This window comes from Symphodus melops (assembly GCF_947650265.1).
Source record: "Symphodus melops genome assembly, chromosome: 6".
Taxonomy (NCBI): Eukaryota; Metazoa; Chordata; class Actinopteri; order Labriformes; family Labridae; genus Symphodus; species Symphodus melops.
The window spans coordinates 29,065,731-29,088,230 of NC_136696.1; the positions used below are offsets into that span (position 1 = coordinate 29,065,731).

The window sequence follows — 22,500 nt, forward strand, 5'->3', positions numbered from 1 at the left end:
GTCTCGCGATACAACATTTTTTTTAAAAACCTTTATTAAACACTGGAGGAAAAAACAGACAAAAGCCCCTGTTGGAACGATAGACGGTGTTGGACCTTTCCCTGACACTAGGGACCTTTGAAAGAAGTTTTTACAGGAACCTGAGTGCAAAGTTGGTTAGTAATTTTATTACCCCTAAAATAGACCCTGCTCAGTGGGGGGGGGGGGGGGGGGGGGGTGGGGGGGGGGGGGGGGGTTCCTTCAGGAGCACTGAATGTCTCGAGCCCCTTTCAGGTGGACTTTTTCAAAAGTAGCATAACTGAGCTCAGCCGTCATCCTGTGTTTGTACTTGATGTACCCAAGTATTGATCCCTATAATATTGGTGTCCCATATATTTTACACCTACACTAAAGTCGTATGGGGTTTTTATATTTGACATTTTTTAAATTCTATTTTATATTGGTAATTGCCTCACCTATGTTTCCAGGAGAAGCTGTATGTTTGAGTGGTGGCTCTGACACCAACCCTGATGAAGTCCCTGGAGAGGTTGGTCCTTCACCATCTGCGCCCTCTGGTGAGCTAACAAACAACCATAAACAAAAAGTGTAAAAATAAACAAACAACCTTAAACAAAAAGTGTAAAAATAAACAAACAACCTTTAACATGAAGTGTACCTTTAACATAAAGTGTAAACATAAACAAGTGTAAATGTTGAGCTGACTTAAAAAGTGTTTTTTCTTTGTTGTTTGTATTTAAGGGTTTTTAATGTCTCTTTTTAGCTTTATAAAGTTTTCAATGTTTTCTGATTTTAACCGTGTAAAACACTTTGTAAACCGTGTAAAACACTTTGTAAACCGTGTAAAACACTTTGTAAACCGTGTAAAACACTTTGTAAACCGTGTAAAACACTTTGTAAACCGTGTAAAACACTTTGAAAACCTGGTTTTGTTTTTGGATTTGATAATTTTTTTTCTTCGGCATTTTGACCAATCAGAGCTTTAGGATTTAATCACTCAGTTATGAATAATAAATACAGTTTGTTTATTTATTACGACAGAGCTCGGAAAACACACAGTGCGCTTGCGCAAAGCTCTCCACCGGAAGCTGAGTTGTCAGTTTTGTTTTGGTGGCTGACAGGCACGTGAGCTGCTGACGTCACCAGGAAAGAGGCGACATGGCGGCGGACTCTTTGATGAAGGTAAAAATATTGTTACTGTTCATCTTTAAAAAGTATTTAAATGTGATGTTTATAACTTTAACACGAGATTATAAACCTCGTCAGCTTTACGTCACTGCTCCGTGTTTCCCGCCGCAGTTAGCTTACCAGCTAATGAGTTAGCTGAAGTTAGCCGCTATGCTAACAGGGCTGTAGACCTAAACACATCATCCGCTGAGAGCACGAGGACACAACGACGACGACAACAACAACAACAACAACAACTGCAGCAGCAGCACGGTGTAATGAAAGTGTTTATTCAGATACAGCTCGGTCTGCTTCATGATTCAGGGTTAGCATCACGAAGCTAGGTGTTGCTTGTTGTTGACAGTTTGGGCCCAGAGAGACAAACTGAAACTCATCCAGATTAAAGATTACACACAATAAACAGATAATTCATCTTTACTACATATACATGAATTAAAGGTGTCTGTGTAACATGAATAACGCGGTGAAATACACTGAGGATGAACCAGAGTCTTTAAAGAAAAATAAAGGGGCCAGAAGATCACAGACAAACTCTGTGTGTAGATAATAACAAGAACTACACAATCATAACACTCCAAGAACTACACAACAAGAACTACACAATCATAACACACCAAGAACTACACAACAAGAACTACACAACAATAACACAACAAGAACTACACAACAAGAACTACACAACAATAACACAACAAGAACTACACAATCATAACACACCAAGAACTACACAACAAGAACTACACAACAATAACACAACAAGAACTACACAATCATAACACACCAAGAACTACACAACAAGAACTACACAACAATAACACAACAAGAACTACACAATCATAACACACCAAGAACTACACAACAAGAACTACACAATCATAACACACCAAGAACTACACCACCAACACATTTTTAGATTAGCTTTTTGTAGTCAATCAATCAATCAATCAATCTTTATTAGTATATCATCAGTTCATAACAGGTGTTATCTGGAGACACTTTACATAAAGCAGGTAAACATGCTCATTGTTTACATAAAGCAGGTAAACATGTTCATTGTTTACATAAAGCAGGTAAACATGTTCATTGTTTACATAAAGCAGGTAAACATGCTCATTGTTTACATAAAGCAGGTAAACATGCTCATTGTTTACATAAAGCAGGTAAACATGCTCATTGTTTACATAAAGCAGGTAAACATGCTCATTGTTTACATAAAGCAGGTTAACATGTTCATTGTTTACATAAAGCAGGTAAACATGCTCATTGTTTACATAAAGCAGGTAAACATGTTCATTGTTTACATAAAGCAGGTAAACATGCTCATTGTTTACATAAAGCAGGTAAACATGCTCATTGTTTACATAAAGCAGGTTAACATGTTCATTGTTTACATAAAGCAGGTAAACATGTTCATTGTTATGTTTACATAAAGCAGGTAAACATGTTCATTGTTTACATAAAGCAGGTAAACATGCTCATTGTTTACATAAAGCAGGTAAACATGTTCATTGTTTACATAAAGCAGGTAAACATGCTCATTGTTTACATAAAGCAGGTAAACATGTTCATTGTTTACATAAAGCAGGTAAACATGCTCATTGTTTACATAAAGCAGGTAAACATGCTCATTGTTTACATAAAGCAGGTAAACATGTTCATTGTTTACATAAAGCAGGTAAACATGTTCATTGTTATGTTTACATAAAGCAGGTAAACATGTTCATTGTTTACATAAAGCAGGTAAACATGCTCATTGTTTACATAAAGCAGGTTAACATGTTCATTGTTTACATAAAGCAGGTAAACATGTTCATTGTTTACATAAAGCAGGTAAACATGTTCATTGTTATGTTTACATAAAGCAGGTAAACATGTTCATTGTTTACATAAAGCAGGTAAACATGCTCATTGTTTACATAAAGCAGGTAAACATGCTCATTGTTTACATAAAGCAGGTAAACATGTTCATTGTTTACATAAAGCAGGTAAACATGTTCATTGTTTACATAAAGCAGGTAAACATGTTCATTGTTTACATAAAGCAGGTAAACATGCTCATTGTTTACATAAAGCAGGTAAACATGTTCATTGTTTACATAAAGCAGGTAAACATGCTCATTGTTTACATAAAGCAGGTAAACATGCTCATTGTTTACATAAAGCAGGTAAACATGCTCATTGTTTACATAAAGCAGGTAAACATGCTCATTGTTTACATAAAGCAGGTAAACATGCTCATTGTTTACATAAAGCAGGTAAACATGCTCATTGTTTACATAAAGCAGGTAAACATGTTCATTGTTTACATAAAGCAGGTAAACATGCTCATTGTTTACATAAAGCAGGTAAACATGTTCATTGTTTACATAAAGCAGGTAAACATGTTCATTGTTTACATAAAGCAGGTAAACATGCTCATTGTTTACATAAAGCAGGTAAACATGTTCATTGTTTACATAAAGCAGGTAAACATGCTCATTGTTTACATAAAGCAGGTAAACATGTTCATTGTTTACATAAAGCAGGTAAACATGCTCATTGTTTACATAAAACAGGTAAACATGTTCATTGTTTACATAAAGCAGGTAAACATGTTCATTGTTTACATAAAGCAGGTAAACATGTTCATTGTTTACATAAAGCAGGTAAACATGTTCATTGTTTACATAAAGCAGGTAAACATGCTCATTGTTTACATAAAGCAGGTAAACATGTTCATTGTTTACATAAAGCAGGTAAAGGACCTTACTGATGGATATATTAAAGAGCTCAGCTGAATCCATCATAGAAGAACAAACAGGCAGAAATCTTCAGCAGACCTGGATCATGATGAACATGTGATAAACTGAGCTGGACTTGAAATGGGACAAGATGCAGAAAGAAGAGAAGGATAGGATGGTCCATTTCCTGAACATTGTAGTTTCAGACCCAGGTCATCTCCGCCATCACTGAGAGATTGTCAGAGCAACACCATCGTCTTTCTCTTACACCGCAGACTAACCGCCGTCTGGAGGTCAGAATGCGTGCGTTCTGCAGTTTAGACACGGGGTGCACAGCATGATCACGAGGCCATCGGCGCCACCGTGCAGTACATACTTGGCGGTTTTAGTGATGCTGCAGTTTTTGAGCAGAGAAGAAGAAATGAGTAGTGATGATGACACTGAATGTTTCTGCCTCTCTGTCAGGTTGTGTTTGAACGTGAAGGAGTTTTTATTCACACCAGCAGTGATGAAGACGGCATCGAGCAGGACTTACTCGTTTCAGGATCACTCCGGATTGTTGACAAGGTAACAGGAAGTGACTCAGCTCCTCTGTTTCATCATTAAAAGAATAAATGAACCAATATGTGGTTCCAGGACTTAAGTTATAATTCTGGATTATTGATAAAGTGACAGTTTGTGAACTAAATGATGTAAATGATAACTGAAGACTCTGTGTCTGTCAGGATGCAGAGATGTTGGTGGAGTACAGACCTCTGGAGGACTCAGTTGACCCCACAAACATGCTGTGTGCTGGAAAGGTTGGACACGCTGATTAACCAGGCCTCTATATGCACACACTGATACTCTTACTACACATCATCAGGGCACTAATCCATAAACAACTGTCCTCGCCGAGGGTTTATCCCCGAGACGACTTTCTGCTCCGTCTGCATTCATGTGAGCTGAAGCTGTTTGAGAATGTGCAGGAGGCGCTCTCTCAGCGTTTTAATGAACTGATCGAATTCACCAGAAAGAGCACCACTATAGCTCTGCTGCAGGTCTGTCTTTACTCCAGTACATACACAAACACACACCCACTCAGTGTTTTTGTTGTTTTATGATCTGACAGCTGAAATCAGACAGGAAATAAAAAAGCTTCCTGCCTGATGTGCTGTACTCTCACCACCAGAGGGCAGCAGAGCACCAGAGTTTTTACTGGCTGAATCAGAACGGCACTCTTTGGGCGACTTTCAGATAAAACCACAGATATTGGTCAGTTTAAATGGACAGGATTTAGCGTTTGTTTTTTTCTATCAGGACTCAAGCTCAGTGGTGGAGTGGGTCCAGAGTTCAGGGGAGCGATCCAATCAGCTGCTAGAGACGCAGCAGAGCTACGAGACCGAGTGGGACATGATCAACGCTGTGTCATTTAAGAAGAAAGCCTGCACCAACGGAGAAAACGGTGAGCTCTTTATCATGAACAACGAGGAGGAGGGGCTAAACATTTACATCATGTGACCAGGTGACCAAAGTTCATGCTTCTCTAAAATTCTTTGGACTACATGCACAAAGCCAACAATGTTTCCAGAATGCGTTGAAAAAGTGCAGCTGATATAATCCGAGGCGACGTCACAAAGCGTTTGCTTTTAAAAACTCTCTTCCTGCTTCCAGGACGCGACGGTTCACGTGTACAGCATCTCACGAGAAACGTCAGTCATCAGCACGCCAAGCTGGTGTAGAGACATCACGATAGGGGCGGACGCCTCCTTTCCACTCAGGCTCTCATTGGCTGTTATAGGCTGGGATCAGTGAGTGGAGGCTTGTAATTTGCCAAGCGAGGTGCCAGAGCTCTGAGAGCAGCTGTCATTTAGATAGATACTTTATTGATCCCGAGGGAAATTCAACCTTTAGTCTAAAGTGAAGAAAAGTTTAATTATTTCATGAAGGTTTACCAAAAAAACCTGAAATATCAGGATAGCTGCTGCAGGTTTGAATCAATCTAAGGTCCTAAATAGATTTATTGTGTTCTGGATTAAGAGTGTGTTTTATTTGTTGTTGTCTTCATTAGAGAGACAGACATTAGGACAGCTTGTGTACACAATGCTGCTTTTTAAGAACGAGCTTCACGCATGTTTACTGTACCGCCCGTGTTTTTCAGATCGCTAACCAGTTCAATAGTATCAAAAAGTTCCCAAACTTAATGAGTAACCACATGTGAGAAATAAAGATTGATGTGTCTCATGAACAAGGTGTGCAGGAGACGTATGAGTCCATCAAACGTTGTCTGAATTGCATAAATAAGTTGGCAGTGTTTGGAGTGAGGGTTTCCTCTCCGGCTCCTCTCGTCCAAAAACGCTTAACATAACAAAGGTTGTGTGTTCTGTGCTCCCTGTGCGCGGCCTCTCAGGCGCTCTGAACCACAGCCATGAGCGGAGCAGGTGGGCCTTCACCTTCAGCCTCAGTGAGCTGAAGACCATCACTGTGAAGGAGGAAGGTTGGACCATCATCTTCTTCCAACTGAAGGGGTCCTCCTCGCTGCCTCCTCTGCACTTCCACCAGGGCGGCAGTGGCGAGTTCCTGGACTGCCTCAGGAGGTTCGCTCTGCTCAGCGAGTAAGTCCAGATGATTCACCTGTTGGAGTTTACCTGCAGGAACCCAGTCAGCTTTACAGAAGGCATAGTTCTCTTCAATCTGAACTCAACAGCTGTTCTCAATATTGTACTGTACTCTGTGTAACACACACAAATATGTTTGTCAGTGTGATTCTGTAGCTCCGCACACTCAAGTTATTTATATGCTAATTCACTAATTGGGTGTGTTTTTGTGTGTGACAGTGTTCTGGCCCTTTATTTGAATGACAGCTGTGTTTGTGTGTGTGTGTGTGTGTGTGTGTGTGTGTGTGTGTGTGTGTGTGTGTGTGTGTGTGTAAAGATAAGCGTGCAGCGTTTGTGTCTCTGCTGATATGTGTTATTAAAGTTCTTATCTCAGCCTTCAGAATAAAAACATTAACAGCTGACGTGACTGTGATGTCATATTGACCGTCTGCCTGCTGATTGGCTGATTTCTCCTCTCTGTGTGAAAACAAAAACATGAAATTGAAATGTACATGTTTAAAATAAAAAAGGTACAGCACAGTGCGGCTAACTCTGTGTGTGCATGTGCGTACAGGGCTGCAGATGACGGCTCGTGTCTGATGGTCAGTACTCCAAACAAAGCTTTGTCTCAGTCCTTTGAGAACCTTCTGGATGACAACAACTTTGGCCTTGTGAATGTAAGAAAAACACACACTGCTCGTCCTCCTGCTGCTCTCATTACACTGCTCCTCCTCCTCCTCCTCTGCCACTGCTTGCTGTTTGTCTCCTGCAGAAGTTTAAGAAGGACCCGTATGTCACAACACTGGGAGGGTTTTCCAAAGTCACCAACTACATCTTTGACGCCTTCCGAGGGACAGAGGAGCAGCACCAGCGCCCCCCGGACGAGGTGGCCGACCTGCTTGGAGAGGTGATCCCCGGGCTGGAGATTAACCAGCAGGAGGAGCCAGGCTTTGAGGTCATCACCCGGGTGAGACGAGGCGCAGGCCACAACATCGTGCTGATGTCTTAAATCAAGTTTGAAAGTTTGAGGAATAACTCTGGCTTTGTGTGTTCAATCAGATGGACCTCGGGGTGAGGCCTCAGGTGGCGAGGGCAGGGCCTCTCTCAGGGGAGGACTGGACCAAACACCAGGACCAGGAGGGGAGGATGACTGACGTCTCCTGCCTCAAACGCGCCATCTTTAAAGGGGCACGTTCCCTTTTTCATTAAAAAGTTCATTATCTATGAATCGATAAGGATTTTATGGTTTAATATTTACAGTCTGGCACTGCGTGCATGCATGTGATAGATTACCCAGGATGCACAGGGGCGGTGTCCTCATGCTCTGTGTGGTGTCTTACCTGCAGGGTTTGAGTCACGCTGTGAGGAAGGAGGCCTGGAAGTTTCTGCTCGGATATTTCCCCTGGGAGAGTTCGCTGGAGGAGAGGAAGGCTCTGCAGAGGAACAAAACGTAGGCATGATCACACACAGATACATACACACAGTCAGACATGCACACACAGCGCCGTTCTTCCCTGCTGTCCTTTGTAATGCCTCTATTACTTCCTGTGAAGACGGATCGATTCAAATATTCAGACTGAAGGGGAAACATCACGGGCTATCAAAGCTTGAAACGACAGTCTGAACAGGGCTCGCAAAATCAGCATAGTCTAGAAACAAACGTATTCTTTCATCACCATGGTAACCGTTTCCTCTTTTGCTGACCCCGGAACATTTTTCTTGAAGTTCAAGTGGATTAAAAAGGGATAATGGGGGCAGTATTTGGACTTTACCTACAGACTGTTGGTGTAGAAGGCCTCACACGGGGCACCATAGTGTTGATGTAGACTGCCTCACACGGGGCACCATAGTGTTGGTGTAGACCGCCTCACATGGGGCACCATAGTGTTGGTGTAGACTGCCTCACACGGGGCACCATAGTGTTGATGTAGACTGCCTCACACGGGGCATCATAGTGTTGATGTAGACTGCCTCACACGGGGCATCATAGTGTTGGTGTAGACTGCCTCACACGGGGCATCATAGTGTTGGTGTAGACTGCCTCACATGGGCATCATAGTGTTGGTGTAGACTGCCTCACATGGGGCACCATAGTGTTGGTGTAGACTGCCTCACATGGGCACCATAGTGTTGATGTAGACTGCCTCACACGGGGCACCATAGTGTTGGTGTAGACTGCCTCACACGGGGCATCATAGTGTTGGTGTAGACTGCCTCACATGGGCACCATAGTGTTGATGTAGACTGCCTCACACGGGGCACCATAGTGTTGGTGTAGACTGCCTCACATGGGCATCATAGTGTTGGTGTAGACTGCCTCACATGGGCACCATAGTGTTGATGTAGACTGCCTCACACGGGGCACCATAGTGTTGGTGTAGACTGCCTCACACGGGGCATCATAGTGTTGGTGTAGACTGCCTCACATGGGGCACCATAATGTTGATGTAGACTGCCTCACACGGGGCATCATAGTGTTGGTGTAGACTGCCTCACACGGGCACCATAGTGTTGGTGTAGACTGCCTCACACGGGCACCATAGTGTTGGTGTAGACTGCCTCACACGGGGCATCATAGTGTTGATGTAGACTGCCTCACACGGGGCACCATAGTGTTGGTGTAGAAGGCCTCACACGGGGCACCATAGTGCTGGTGTAGAAGGCCTCACACGGGGCACCATAGTGCTGGTGTAGAAGGCCTCACACGGGGCACCATAGTGTTGGTGTAGAAGGCCTCACACGGGGCACCATAGTGTTGGTGTAGAAGGCCTCACACGGGGCACCATAGTGTTGGTGTAGAAGGCCTCACACGGGGCACCATAGTGTTGGTGTAGAAGGCCTCACACGGGGCACCATAGTGTTGGTGTAGAAGGCCTCACACGGGGCACCATAGTGTTGGTGTAGACTGCCTCACACGGGGCATCATAGTGTTGGTGTAGACTGCCTCACATGGGCACCATAGTGTTGGTGTAGAAGGCCTCACATGGGTACCATAGTGCTGGTGTAGAAGGCCTCACATGGGTACCATAGTGTTGATGTAGACTGCCTCACACGGGGCACCATAGTGTTGGTGTAGACTGCCTCACATGGGGCATCATAGTGTTGATGTAGAAGGCCTATAAGATTTTACTTATAATACCCCAACATAATCCTAGACTGTTTAGGTTTCAGGTTGTTTTTGTTGTAATAATGTTGATGCTGATGTTTGTGTCTCCATGGTAACAGGGATGAATACTTCAGGATGAAGCTGCAGTGGAAGTCAGTGAGCGCTGAACAGGAGAGGAGAAACTCCAAACTGAGAGACTACAAGAGTCTGATCGGTCAGAGAATAACTTTCTTCTGTGTGTGTGTGTGTGTGTGTGTGTGTGTGTGTGTGTGTGTGTGTGTGTGTGTCTGTCAGAGGTTAACCCTCATCTGTTACTCTTTTAGAGAAGGACGTGAATCGGACAGACAGAACAAACCGTTTCTATGAAGGCATTGATAACCCCGGGCTGGTCCTGCTCCACGACATCCTGATGACCTACTGCATGTTTGACTTTGACCTGGGTCAGTCACCTTCTCCTCTTTCTCTCTGTCATCCTCTGGCTCCCTGTCTCTTTCCTAACATACACATGACCTGATCTGAAGTTGTGTCCCTCCTCGTATTCAGGCTATGTGCAGGGGATGAGCGACTTGCTGTCTCCGATCCTTTATGTGATGGAAAACGAGGTGGACGCCTTCTGGTGCTTTGTCTATTTCATGGACCAGATGGTAAGAAAACTGGACGAAACACCCCGAGTGTCTTTGTACGTGTGTGGTCACTTAAAGCATAACACCAGTGTTATCAAAAAATAACAAGTAGCATTTCACAAGCAACCGGGGTTTAGACTGTCCTCTCGCTCACGTTGATGATCCGTCTGACCACGGAGGTTTAGATGTAAACGGGAACTTTTAGTTTAGAGTCACGTTAGCTTTTTCAAGTTAACAGGTGTCGATGTTTATACTTGTAAATGTTTTATTTTATTTCAGCACCAGAACTTCGAGGAGCAGATGCAGGGTATGAAAACTCAGCTGATCCAACTCAGCACTCTGCTCAGACTGCTCGACCTCTCCTTCTGGAACTACCTCGGTATGAAACCCTGTTTGTTGTGTGATGATTTAACCATGTTAAAGTTCAATTAGAGCGAGTGACTGACGTCTGTTTTCAGATAATCCAGTTTAAACAGATCTTAAATCAAAACTATTCCCCTTCTTCTCACAAAGGGGAATAGCTTTGTTTTTGAGACACGCTACACACCATGGGCTCAAACACACACGCATGGATAGGATCCTGTGGGGCTGTAGCTCACATGCAATGCACACGCGTCGCAACTTACAGTACAGCAATCTAAGAGCTCAACTAGTGAACCCCACAAAGAGAAAACAGATGACAGAGCTGCACGCTAACTGACTGTCGTGGACTTTGCTGAACCTGACACGTTAAAGCTTTTTGTCTCTGGGAGACTGCGATTTATATTCTGGGTTTTATGTTACATCCATGACGGCCATCCGTTTTAAAGATGGTGGCTGCGTTGACACATCTCAGCAGAGCGTAGATATCCATCCATGGTAACCATGGAGCAGCTCCTCTGTAGTATAAAGGTTCATTAAAAGTATTCAGAGCTCCTGCTGAGGTGAAGGCATACAAAGTGAAAAGTCCCAGGATGTGGTTCTCCTCAGGAAGTGCCTCTTGTCCAGTCAGATTGTTTGTTAAAGTTTGAACCACTCATTATATCTAAAGCATCTACTGTTGCCGGTGTGATTGGTTCTCAGAGTCTCAGGATTCAGGTTACCTGTACTTCTGTTTCCGATGGTTGCTGATCAGATTCAAGAGAGAGCTCAGCTTCCAGGACGTGCTGCGACTGTGGGAGGTCAGTCAGCTCGCTCACATTCGCTGTGTTAGCTACCTGTGTGTACCTGTCTTTACCTGCGTGTGTGTGTGTGTGTGTGTGTGTGTGTGTGTGCGCGCGCGCGCTGTCTCCAGGTGATGTGGACTGGTTTGCCCTGTCAGAACTTCCACCTGTTGGTCTGCTGTGCCATCCTTGATTCTGAGAAACAAAAGATCATGGAGGAGAACTACGGCTTCAACGAGATCCTCAAGGTGACTCAACTCTCTTCTACTTAAAGGAGTTTCCCATCAGGGAACCGGGTCCGGATCGGAGTACACCTGACCCCAAAGTCCTGTTTGTTTGCCCGGTCTGAAATAGGGCCTCGTGAAATGTACCTAAAGCAAACGGCGTGAAATGGTGACCTTAATTTAGTGACAGGGTTCGAAGGTGCTCGGGTGTCTGACGCCGTGATCCAGCTGACCGTTAGCATCAGACGACCATTTAGAAACACTCGACTGTCTGTCCTAATTCACTGACAGAAGATCAGTGAATACAAACAAATGTCACATCTTGAGATATTTTAAATTGTCTCTAATGTGAAGAAGTCTGCAGACGAGAGGTTTAGTCCGACCTAGTAACAGTAACTAAGGGGGGGGGGGCACTGATTGGATCAGTGGTGTGTCTCTGGTTGTGTTTCTGTTTTTCATTAGAGTCAGAGATGATGATCTTCTCTCATTAGCACATCATTCTTTAACGTATTTAACCCTTCACACTCTTTTTCTGGGTTTTTCCTGACGTCCTAAAAGACGCCACTAACACTAACCCTTCTGCCGATGGCTCGGGATCATTATAATAGCAGAGACTGTATCGTTCCATATGTGAGAAAAGGTCAAAGTGTTGAACATGTTGATGTTTGTGTGTTTTTGTTACAGCACATAAATGAGCTCTCGATGAAGCTGGACATCGAAGAAATCCTGCAGAAGTCGGAGGGGATCTGTCTGCAGATCAAGAGCTGTAAGGTGCGTTCAAGGACCCCTCGTGCTTCTGCAGCACTTTCACATAACGACACGCGATGTGTGGACGGATTCAGGCCATGTTTGCTTTGACTCGCATGAAAATAAATATTCAATGAATGACGCTTCACATCACTTTGTACCAAACCATCTTCACTAAATCACTGTTTTTAATCAGCATTTAAACTTACAGGAAAACTGTTTGTATTCAGCTCCGTTGTTTGAACATGTGACTGACTTGTCATTACTCCTCCTCCTTTTCCTTCTCCTCTCCGCCTCTCCCATCTTAACTCCTACATCTTCTCTTCTTCTCCTTTGTCAACCTCCCCGACCTCCTCATACACTACTTCCTCCCCCTTCTCTCCTCCTCCAGGACCTCCCTCACTCAATAAGTGTGATCCTGGGTTTCGATTCAGCCGTCTCCGAGTCATCTGCAGGTGCCTCATCTCCTTCAGTCGGAGCCTCTCTGCGAACAGATGCTTGCTCTAATGGACACTTGAGAGAAACAAATTCTCACACCAACAGTTGCAAAGTGGCCTTCATATCGTAGTGAACATAGACTGACTGAGAGCGTCAGAGGAGGCTCCCCCTCCACTCAGGAGGAGGAAAATGTATAAAAGGAATTGAGATTATTAAGAATCTTATTTTTGTAATTTCTTGTACCATATTGTCTCTTTGATTCAGTCATTCCTTCTCTGCTGATGATGCTCTCCATACTCCGTCAGATGCGGTGAGGGTCAATATTTTGTGTCAGGACAGGAGAAGCTAAAAGAAGAGGCTAATGGGAGAAGCTAACAGGAGAGGCTAAAAGGAGCAGCCGAGACTGAAAGCAGCTTTATGGATCTTTCATAAGTGTTCACAATAAAGAGCTGTTGTTCAATCATAATGTCACACTTCATGCTTATTCAGAGTAAATCTGAAGTTGTGTTATCACAATATTATACTTTGAGATGATTCAAATGTAAAAATCAAGCACTATTGATAACCTGTTTTAGAACCTTTAGAGGACCAAGAGTAGAACCCTGAGGAACCCCACGGATCATACTAACACTACAAACAGGATGTTATCATGCTAACACTTCAAACAGGATGTTATCATGCTAACACTACAAACAGGATGTTATCATGCTAACACTACAAACAGGATATTATCATGCTAACACTATAAACAGGATGTTATCATGCTAACACTACAAACAGGATGTTATCATGCTAACACTACAAACATGATGTTATCATGCTAACACTACAAACAGGATGTTATCATGCTAACACTTCAAACAGGATGTTATCATGCTAACACTTCAAACAGGATGTTATCATGCTAACACTTCAAACAGGATGTTATCATGCTAACACTTCAAACAGGATGTTATCATGCTAACACTTCAAACAGGATGTTATCATGCTAACACTTCAAACATCACAATCCTTAAACATTGAAATCATGTAATATGTGCTCATTACGTTGAGAAAAACAAATGTTGCAGATCCTCCAAAAGTGAAAATATATACATACATATATGCAGAATATACACGTACACATCACTCGTGCATATAATTTATTTCAACAAAGGTTGACATATATATATATGCACATATACACAAAATATAAATTGGATATGAGCCCATGATGTCTTGTGTAACGAATGAAATTGCAGAAGGAAACGTTCCCCATTTATCATCATACTTTTCTAGCACATTCACAGACTATGATATTTTCTCAAATGCCACCATCTTACCCAGCTCCAAGACCCATTCCTGAAATAGTGGGCCCACAGCATCTTTCCCCTTTCTCATTATAATCTCTCTGCCAATCATGACGCTTGTCTGGTCCCAGTTAGCTAAAGGTTTTATCATGTGGTGGATGGATTTAGGGTTCCCTAGTATATTATATAACCATTTAACAAATGACTGTACTGTTAGGCCAATGGGCCTCTTCCTTTTATTTTTGCTCTAAGCTAGCAGCACAGTCACTCTATTGTCTTCTCCAGGTGCAACACTTCAAGGACACTGTCTTTATCAGAAACTAACACACGAACATCACCCCACCTCAACATGTTAGAGGAGGTAACTTCCTACTGTATATAATCCTGTGACTGCTGACACTCGGGGTCTACTCTCTGGTTTTGGTAGCTGACGTGCGAGTCAGCGAGGTCGACCCTCAGCTGAGACAACACCCTCGGTATCTGCATTGTATTTCAACCAAAACCAGAGATACAAAATAAAACAGGAAACACCAAAGACTAGACTTAAAACACAACACAGGAAATAAACTAACAGGTAACAGAGGAGGACACAGAGACACTGCAGACTAAACACAAGACTGTGAAACATTAAAGCACACAAAGGAAACAATCAACACAAAGGACAGAATGAAAACTAAAACCAGATGAAACAGAACCAAACCATGATCTGTTTTTACAAGTCAAACAGTACTGATACCTGTTATCGTCTATGGTTAGCATAAAAGCTATATAGGACTGAGAACCGAACCCTGAGGAACTGTTGATGTCCTGTTGTCACAAGACAAGAATCTTAAACTTCAATCTGATAACAAAAATAGAAGTCCTTCAACCCAATATTCAGAAACAAGCGAAACAGACAAACTCCTGCACGGTGTCTAAAGAACAGAAATATGTTGCAATGCTTCTGTACACTAATGTGACTTCACACTGTGACTACATGAACAATGTTTGTTGTTGTTAAAACAGGAATAACTAAAAATAAATGATATTTTTATAGTTGGGTGGGCAGAGAGACAAACGAGCTCGCGGAGCTGCTTTTCATCTTTAATTCATTCATGAATCTGCAGAAACTGTCAAACGGCTCCAAATGTCATTTCAGTTGCTCTCATCTGCGTGATGGACGTCTTCCCCCTCCTCCTCCTCCCCCTCCTCCTCCTCCTCCTCCTCCTCCTCCTCCTCCTCCCCCTCCTCCTCCTCCTCTCCCCTTTGATGGGAGTCTTTTGGTGTTGGCAGTGGAGGAGATGGAAGGAGGTATCACCTGCAATCTGCTCACAAAGCCGTCCCACCCTTCTTTCATTTCCTGTCAGGCAGGAAATTGTCTGAGCTCTCCCGGCTGATAGCAAGGCGCCCGCTGCCTGCTGCCACTAATCATCCAACCATCTCTGCAGGTCTTATTGAGGTGGAGGCTGTTGTGCGTTTGATGGCGGACTGTCCGTCATGTTGAGGGTGCACAGAAACACTTCAGCTAATTATAGAAAGATGAGGAAACACAGAGCTGTTGATGAAACATTCAGAGAACAGAACAAACCAACACTTCCTGTCAGGGACGTCAGCGCCTCAGTTTCTAATCTTTAATGTGATTGTAGTAAAAGTCCAACAGATCACCCAGCCTGTGTCAGAAACCGTTCACACACAACGTCACATCAATCAAAGAATCTTCCTGAAGAGAGAAATGCCTGGATGGGGCACAACATGCAGCAAAGGACAACGGTTGGATTCGGACCCACAACCACAACAGGGACTGTAGCCTCCGTACATGGGTGCACAACATACCCGGCTTCTGGCACGCCATCTTTAAGTATGAAACAGGAGCACACTGGACTGTCCAATCACAGTGCTCGCTAGTGAACACTAAGATGACTACGCAGCTAAATTAGTAATTTATGGGCCGACAGAGTCGACAGTCGTGATGAATGAATGAAACCTTTATCACATAACGTGCAGAGTCTTTCTGTATGAACAGAGTTTATTAAGCAGCTGAAACTCATCCTTCTGTACCTGAGGTCAAAGTTCATACTCCGACCAAAGAGGGGGTCAAAGGGTCAGCTGAGATCTTGTTGTATACATGTTCCTCCTCAACACTGAATACAAAGGCTCGACACACTTTCAGCATTGTGTTGCTGTTGCTTGATGCTAACCGACATCGCTTGGAGCGTCAGTACATTGATCTGTAGTTTAGCTTGTTGCTAACGACATGCTAACAGAAGATTATGCAGCATGTACTGTTTGTAAAAGGTCTCAGACAGCCATAGTTACCCCCCCCCCCCCCGTATGCATTATAATAAAAACATATCAGACACGACTCGAGACAGCTGAACTGCAGAAACACAACCTTGTTCATTTCTACAGTCCAACTAATCCAAACAAATAAAAACACAGATGAACTTTTTATCAGAAGTGAATAAAATCAAACCTTCAGTTTGTGTCCTTAGAGAGAGTTACAGGTGAAAACGTTCTGTCATGGTTGTTAAAGCCTGTAGAGAGAGAGCACGTCTGCTGAGAGGGGAGGAGCCTCCCCCCCCCCTCCTCCCCCCCTCCCCCCTGTGTGACAGTATATATATCCAGACTCGGGGCAGACTGTGTCCGTCTGTGCGTCTCTCTCTCTTCCTGTAGGTGTGTCTGAGCAGGTGCAGACCTGGAGCCGTGGTACTCGTACACTCATTGGTTCCCCATGGCTTCGTCCCATGTGATGAAGGATGGGCCCCCCCCGGGCCCCCCGCCCAAGATGCAGCCCGCCATGATGATGTTCTCCAGCAAGTACTGGTCCAAGAGGGGGATGTCGCTCGACTCCGCCATGTTCCAGCAACAACGCCACACGGGGGGGCAGATGGTGAGAACGCACTCTCTTCTTCATCTCCATCTCCATCCTCCTCCTCCTCCTCCTCCTCCTCCTCCTCCTCCTCCTCCTCCTCCTCCTCCTCCTCCTCTCCTCCTCTTCTCCTCCTCTCCTCCTCGTCCTCTCCTCCTCTTCTCCTCCTTCTCCTCCTCCTCCTCCTTCTCCTCTCCTCCTCCTCCTCCTCCTTCTCCTCTCCTCCTCCTCCTCCTCCTCCTCCTCCTCCTCCTCTTCTCCTCCTCTCCTCCTCCTCCTCCTCCTCCTCCTCCTCTCCTCCTCTTCTCCTCTTCTCCTCCTCGTCCTCTCCTCCTCCTCTTCTCCTCCTTCTCCTCTCCTCCTCCTCCTTCTCCTCTCCTCCTCCTCCTCCTCTTCTCCTCCTCTCCTCCTCCTCCTCCTCCTCTCCTCCTCCTCCTCTCCTCCTCTTCTCCTCCTCCTCCTCCTCCTCTTCTCCTCTCCTCCTCCTCCTCCTCCTCTCCTCCTCCTCCTATTCTCCTCCTCCTCCTCTCCTCCTCCTCCTCCTCCTCTCCTCCTCTTCTCCTCCTCCTCCTCTCCTGCTCCTTCTCCTCCTCCTCCTCTTCTCCTCCTCCTTCTCCTCCTCCTCCTCTTCTCCTCCTCCTCCTCCTCCTCCTCTCCTCTCCTCTTCTCCTCCTCGTCCTCTCCTCCTCCTCGTCCTCTCCTCCTCCTCTTCTCCTCCTTCTCCTCTCCTCCTCCTCCTCTTCTCCTCCTCCTCTCCTCCTCCTCCTCCTCCTCCTCCTCTCCTCCTCTCCTCCTCCTCCTCCTCCTCCTCCTTCTCCTCTCCTCCTCCTCCTCCTCCTCCTCCTCCTCCTCTCCTCCTCTCCTCCTCCTCTCCTCCTCCTCCTCTTCTCCTCCTCCTCTCCTCCTCCTCCTCCTCCTCCTTCTCCTCTCCTCCTCCTCCTCCTCCTCCTCCTCCTCTCCTCCTCTCCTCCTCCTCCTCCTTCTCCTCCTGCTCCTCCTCCTCTCCTCCTGGTGAAATCGGAGCAGCCTGCTGTCAGATATTTTGTGCAGTAAAGTTCGTTATGAAAGTGTCATGAGAGACTTGTCCCTCTCTGACAGCCCTGATAAGCCCCGCCCCCTGGCAGTCCTGATAAGCCCCGCCCCTGGCAGTCCTGATAAGTCACAATACCGACTCTTAAAATCAAACAATACCCTGTTTGTTACCATGGCAACAGAAAAGAAAGAAAGTCTAGTTAGACAGAAACATGGGAACTCGTGGTGTCATGTGATCAAATAACAATCATGTTTATTGATTTTTATAAACTAGATTCCTGTTTATAGAAACATTTTCAGAGAGGAAAGAATCACAATGTTTGATTACCTTCACGCAATAAAATCTGAAACTTTCAAATAAAAGTTTTTAGATTTTGTCATTGAAGTTGTTTGCTGTTGTATTTTTGTTGATGTCGTTAATCATTGTTGTTGTTTTCGTCCAGTCTCGGCGTCCGTCCTTCTGTCCCATCAAAGAGAAGCCAGATTTGGAGGGAGGAGCAGAGGATTCTGGGAGAACGGCGGTGGTTTTTTCTCTGAAGAATGAGGTGGGCTGTTTGGTCCGAGCGCTCCGAGTCTTCCAGGTGAGAACACAAAAACAGGAGTTCTGACAGGAAGTGAGCTCATGATGGGACTTTGAATCAGCTGTAGTTTGGACATGAATCCTCTCTGATCTTCAGTCTTCAACTTCTTTATATGATTCATATCGTTTGTTCACCTCTTTATCTCCTCCTTTCCTCTTTATCTCCTCCTTTCCTCTTTATCTCCTCCTTTCCTCTTTATCTCCTCCTTTCCTCTTTATCTCCTCCTTTCCTCTTTATCTCCTCCTTTCCTCTTTATCTCCTCCTTTCCTCTTTATCTCCTCCTTTCCTCGTCTCCTCCTTTCCTCGTCTCCTCCTTTCCTCGTCTCCTCCTTTCCTTGTCTCCTCCCTTCCTCGTCTCCTCCTTTCCTCGTCTCCTCCCTTCCTCGTCTCCTCATCTACTCCCTCTTTAAGGAGAAACGAGTGAACCTGAACCACATCGAGTCTCGGGTGTCTCGGCGAGTCCTGGACGAGGTGGAGATTTTTGCAGACTGCAGCTGCAGCAAGAAAGAGTTCAACGAGCTGCTGCAGCTCCTTAGAGACCACGTCAACATCGTGTCCTTCAACACTGCTGCACACACCTGGTCTGCTGAGGCAGGTAAACACACCTGAGCTGTTTCCTCCTGCTCTCAGACAGGAGCTGTGAGCTGCAGGTTCACAACCTCTTCCATGTCAACAAACAAACAAAGTGTGGTTGTGTTTGTGTCCTCAGATGAAGATGAAGTTCCCTGGTTCCCCATGAAGATCTCTGAGTTGGATCAGTGTTCTCACAGAGTGCTGATGTATGGATCAGAGCTGGACGCTGACCATCCTGTAAGTGTAATACTGCTAACCTCCACCGGGGGGGTCCATCCTGCAAGTGTAATACTGCTAACCTCCACCAGGGGGGGGGTCCATCCTGTAAGTGTAATACTGCTAACCTCCACCGGGGGGGTCCATCCTGCAAGTGTAATACTGCTAACCTCCACCAGGGGGGTCCATCCTGTAAGTGTAATACTGCTAACCTCCACCAGGGGGGTCCATCCTGTAAGTGTAATACTGCTAACCTCCACCAGGGGGGTCCATCCTGTAAGTGTAATACTGCTAACCTCCACCAGGGGGGTCCATCCTGTAAGTGTAATACTGCTAACCTCCACCAGGGGGGGGTCCATCCTGTAAGTGTAATACTGCTAACCTCCACCAGGGGCACTGACCATCCTGTAAGTGTAATACTGCTAACCTCCACCAGGGGGGGGTCCATCCTGTAAGTGTAATACTGCTAACCTCCACCAGGGGCACTGACCATCCTGTAAGTGTAATACTGCTAACCTCCAGCAGGGGGGTCTGACCATCCTGTACGTGTAATACTGCTAACCTCCAGCAGGGGGGTCCATCCTGTACGTGTAATACTGCTAACCTCCAGCAGGGGGGTCCATCCTGTAAGTGTAATACTGCTAACCTCCAGCAGGGGGGTCCATCCTGTAAGTGTAATACTGCTAACCTCCACCAGGGGGGGTCCATCCTGTAAGTGTAATACTGCTAACCTCCAGCAGGGGGGTCCATCCTGTAAGTGTAATACTGCTAACCTCCACCGGGGGGGTCCATCCTGTACGTGTAATACTGCTAACCTCCACCGGGGGGGTCCATCCTGTACGTGTAATACTGCTAACCTCCAGCAGGGGGGGGTCCATCCTGTACGTGTAATACTGCTAACCTCCAGCAGGGGGCACTGACCATCCTGTAAGTGTAATACTGCTAACCTCCAGCAGGGGGGTCCATCCTGTACGTGTAATACTGCTAACCTCCAGCAGGGGGCACTGACCATCCTGTAAGTGTAATACTGCTAACCTCCAGCAGGGGGGTCTGACCATCCTGTAAGTGTAATACTGCTAACCTCCAGCAGGGAGCACTGACCATCCTGTAAGTGTAATACTGCTAACCTCCAGCAGGGGGCACTGACCATCCTGTAAGTGTAATACTGCTAACCTCCAGCAGGGGGGTCCATCCTGTAAGTGTAATACTGCTAACCTCCAGCAGGGGGGTCCATCCTGTAAGTGTAATACTGCTAACCTCCAGCAGGGGGGTCCATCCTGTAAGTGTAATACTGCTAACCTCCAGCAGGGGGCAGCAGCTGAGGTCACCAGGTGTTTTCTGTCTCCTGTTAGGGCTTTAAGGACGAAGTTTACCGTCAGAGGAGGAAGTACTTTGTGGAGGTTGCCATGAATTATAAATTGTAAGTATCCTGATGTTTTTGACTTTGAAGGTTCAGATCAGCGTTTTAAAGAGCTCGTAAAGAACCAAACTTGATCCAAAGGAAACTGGATTGGTTAAAGAGCTCACCTTTGGATCAAGCTTTAAATGTATCATTACCTGGATGACTGAGAACCTCCACAGACATAAAGGATCATTTCACAGGAGCAGGTCAATGAGCATCTTAACAAGAACTTCACTATCCGGTTTCTGAATTGGTCTGAAGGATCCCGTTTGTGTGTTTAAACATCATTTATCCTGGTTCTGCTACTTTGAGAACTTACGTTAGAACTTTAGTGAGCCGCTAATGAGCTGTATTTAAAATATACAGTCTATCAGCAGATCATGGCCACTAAAGTAGTTTGATCCAGTAGAGGGCGCTCTCATGACCTGTGGAAATAAAGACTGTGATGTTGTGGTAAAATTAACGGGGGCTCGATTTAGGAGATGCAGACATGAGCTAGTTTCTGTGCAGTCTGCGGATTAATGACAAAGAATCATTACAAAGCTGAAACTCTCCAAGCTGCCTTGCTAATATATTTGTGTTGCAGGATTGTCTGTGTGAGCTGCACTGGATCCTGATTGGGTTCATAGACTTGTGTTTCAGGCGAGGGGGATCCAAACACAAGTCCATGTAAACACTTTGATGTTCTGACGTCTCTCCACCCAGCGGGCAGCCCATCCCCCGTATCGAGTACACCCCAGAGGAGGTGCGGACGTGGGGTGTGGTCTTCAAAGAGCTGACCAAGCTGTACCCGACTCACGCCTGCAGAGAATACCTGAAGAACCTGCCGCTACTCACTAAACACTGTGGCTACAGAGAAGACAACATTCCCCAGCTCGAGGACGTGTCCCTGTTTCTCAGAGGTATCAATGTGTGTGTGTGTGTGTACAGACTGTAACGTCTGCAGCAGGTAAACAGGCTGTAACGTCTGCAGCAGGTAAACAGGCTGTAACGTCTGCAGCAGGTAAACAGGCTGTAACGTCTGCAGCAGGTAAACAGACTGTAACGTCTGCAGCAGGTAAACAGACTGTAACGTCTGCAGCAGGTAAACAGACTGTAACGTCTGCAGCAGGTAAACAGACTGTAACGTCTGCAGCAGGTAAACAGACTGTAACGTCTGCAGCAGGTAAACAGGCTGTAACGTCTGCAGCAGGTAAACAGACTGTAACGTCTGCAGCAAGTAAACAGGCTGTAACGTCTGCAGCAGGTAAACAGGCTGTAACGTCTGCAGCAGGTAAACAGGCTGTAACGTCTGCAGCAGGTAAACAGACTGTAACGTCTGCAGCAGGTAAACAGGCTGTAATGTCTGCAGCAGGTAAACAGGCTGTAACGTCTGCAGCAGGTAAACAGGCTGTAATGTCTGCAGCAGGTAAACAGGCTGTAACGTCTGCAGCAGGTAAACAGGCTGTAATGTCTGCAGCAGGTAAACAGGCTGTAACGTCTGCAGCAGGTAAACAGGCTGTAATGTCTGCAGCAGGTAAACAGGCTGTAACGTCTGCAGCAGGTAAACAGGCTGTAATGTCTGCAGCAGGTAAACAGGCTGTAACGTCTGCAGCAGGTAAACAGACTGTAATGTCTGCAGCAGGTAAACAGGCTGTAACGTCTGCAGCAGGTAAACAGACTGTAACGTCTGCAGCAGGTAAACAGACTGTAACGTCTGCAGCAGGTAAACAGACTGTAACGTCTGCAGGTAAACAGACTGTAATGTCTGCAGCAGGTAAACAGGCTGTAACGTCTGCAGCAGGTAAACAGGCTGTAA

General features: G+C 45.3%; 2 protein-coding genes across 3 annotated transcripts in view; both read left to right on the forward strand.

Annotated features, from left to right (window-relative positions):
• Positions 1-71: 71 nt before the first annotated feature.
• tbc1d15 (TBC1 domain family, member 15) lies at positions 72-13,227 on the forward strand. Of its 2 annotated transcripts, none has more exons than XM_079347054.1 (19): positions 72-155; positions 468-554; positions 1,039-1,179; positions 4,371-4,472; positions 4,631-4,705; positions 5,205-5,349; positions 6,295-6,499; positions 7,056-7,158; positions 7,254-7,448; positions 7,541-7,669; positions 7,828-7,931; positions 9,707-9,801; positions 9,911-10,027; positions 10,131-10,231; positions 10,490-10,589; positions 11,273-11,370; positions 11,484-11,600; positions 12,261-12,347; positions 12,715-13,227. In XM_079347054.1, exons 3-19 carry the CDS (start codon positions 1,156-1,158, stop codon positions 12,889-12,891), a joined length of 1,974 nt encoding a protein of 657 aa, XP_079203180.1. In that variant the 5' UTR covers positions 72-155; positions 468-554; positions 1,039-1,155; the 3' UTR covers positions 12,892-13,227. The 2 variants fall into 2 exon arrangements, with proteins under 2 accessions (XP_079203180.1, XP_079203181.1); XM_079347055.1 differs by having other exon boundaries at positions 1,119-1,179.
• A 3,462-nt stretch (positions 13,228-16,689) lies between these two features.
• tph2 (tryptophan hydroxylase 2 (tryptophan 5-monooxygenase)) overlaps positions 16,690-22,500 on the forward strand; it is a 17,156-nt gene continuing 11,345 nt past the window's right edge. The window contains exons 1-6 of the mRNA XM_079346559.1: positions 16,690-16,919; positions 18,374-18,511; positions 18,923-19,106; positions 19,221-19,321; positions 20,653-20,720; positions 21,408-21,604. Of these exons, the coding sequence (XP_079202685.1) occupies positions 16,761-16,919; positions 18,374-18,511; positions 18,923-19,106; positions 19,221-19,321; positions 20,653-20,720; positions 21,408-21,604 (847 nt within the window). The 5' untranslated portion in view covers positions 16,690-16,760. The remainder of the gene's footprint in view (positions 16,920-18,373; positions 18,512-18,922; positions 19,107-19,220; positions 19,322-20,652; positions 20,721-21,407; positions 21,605-22,500) is intronic.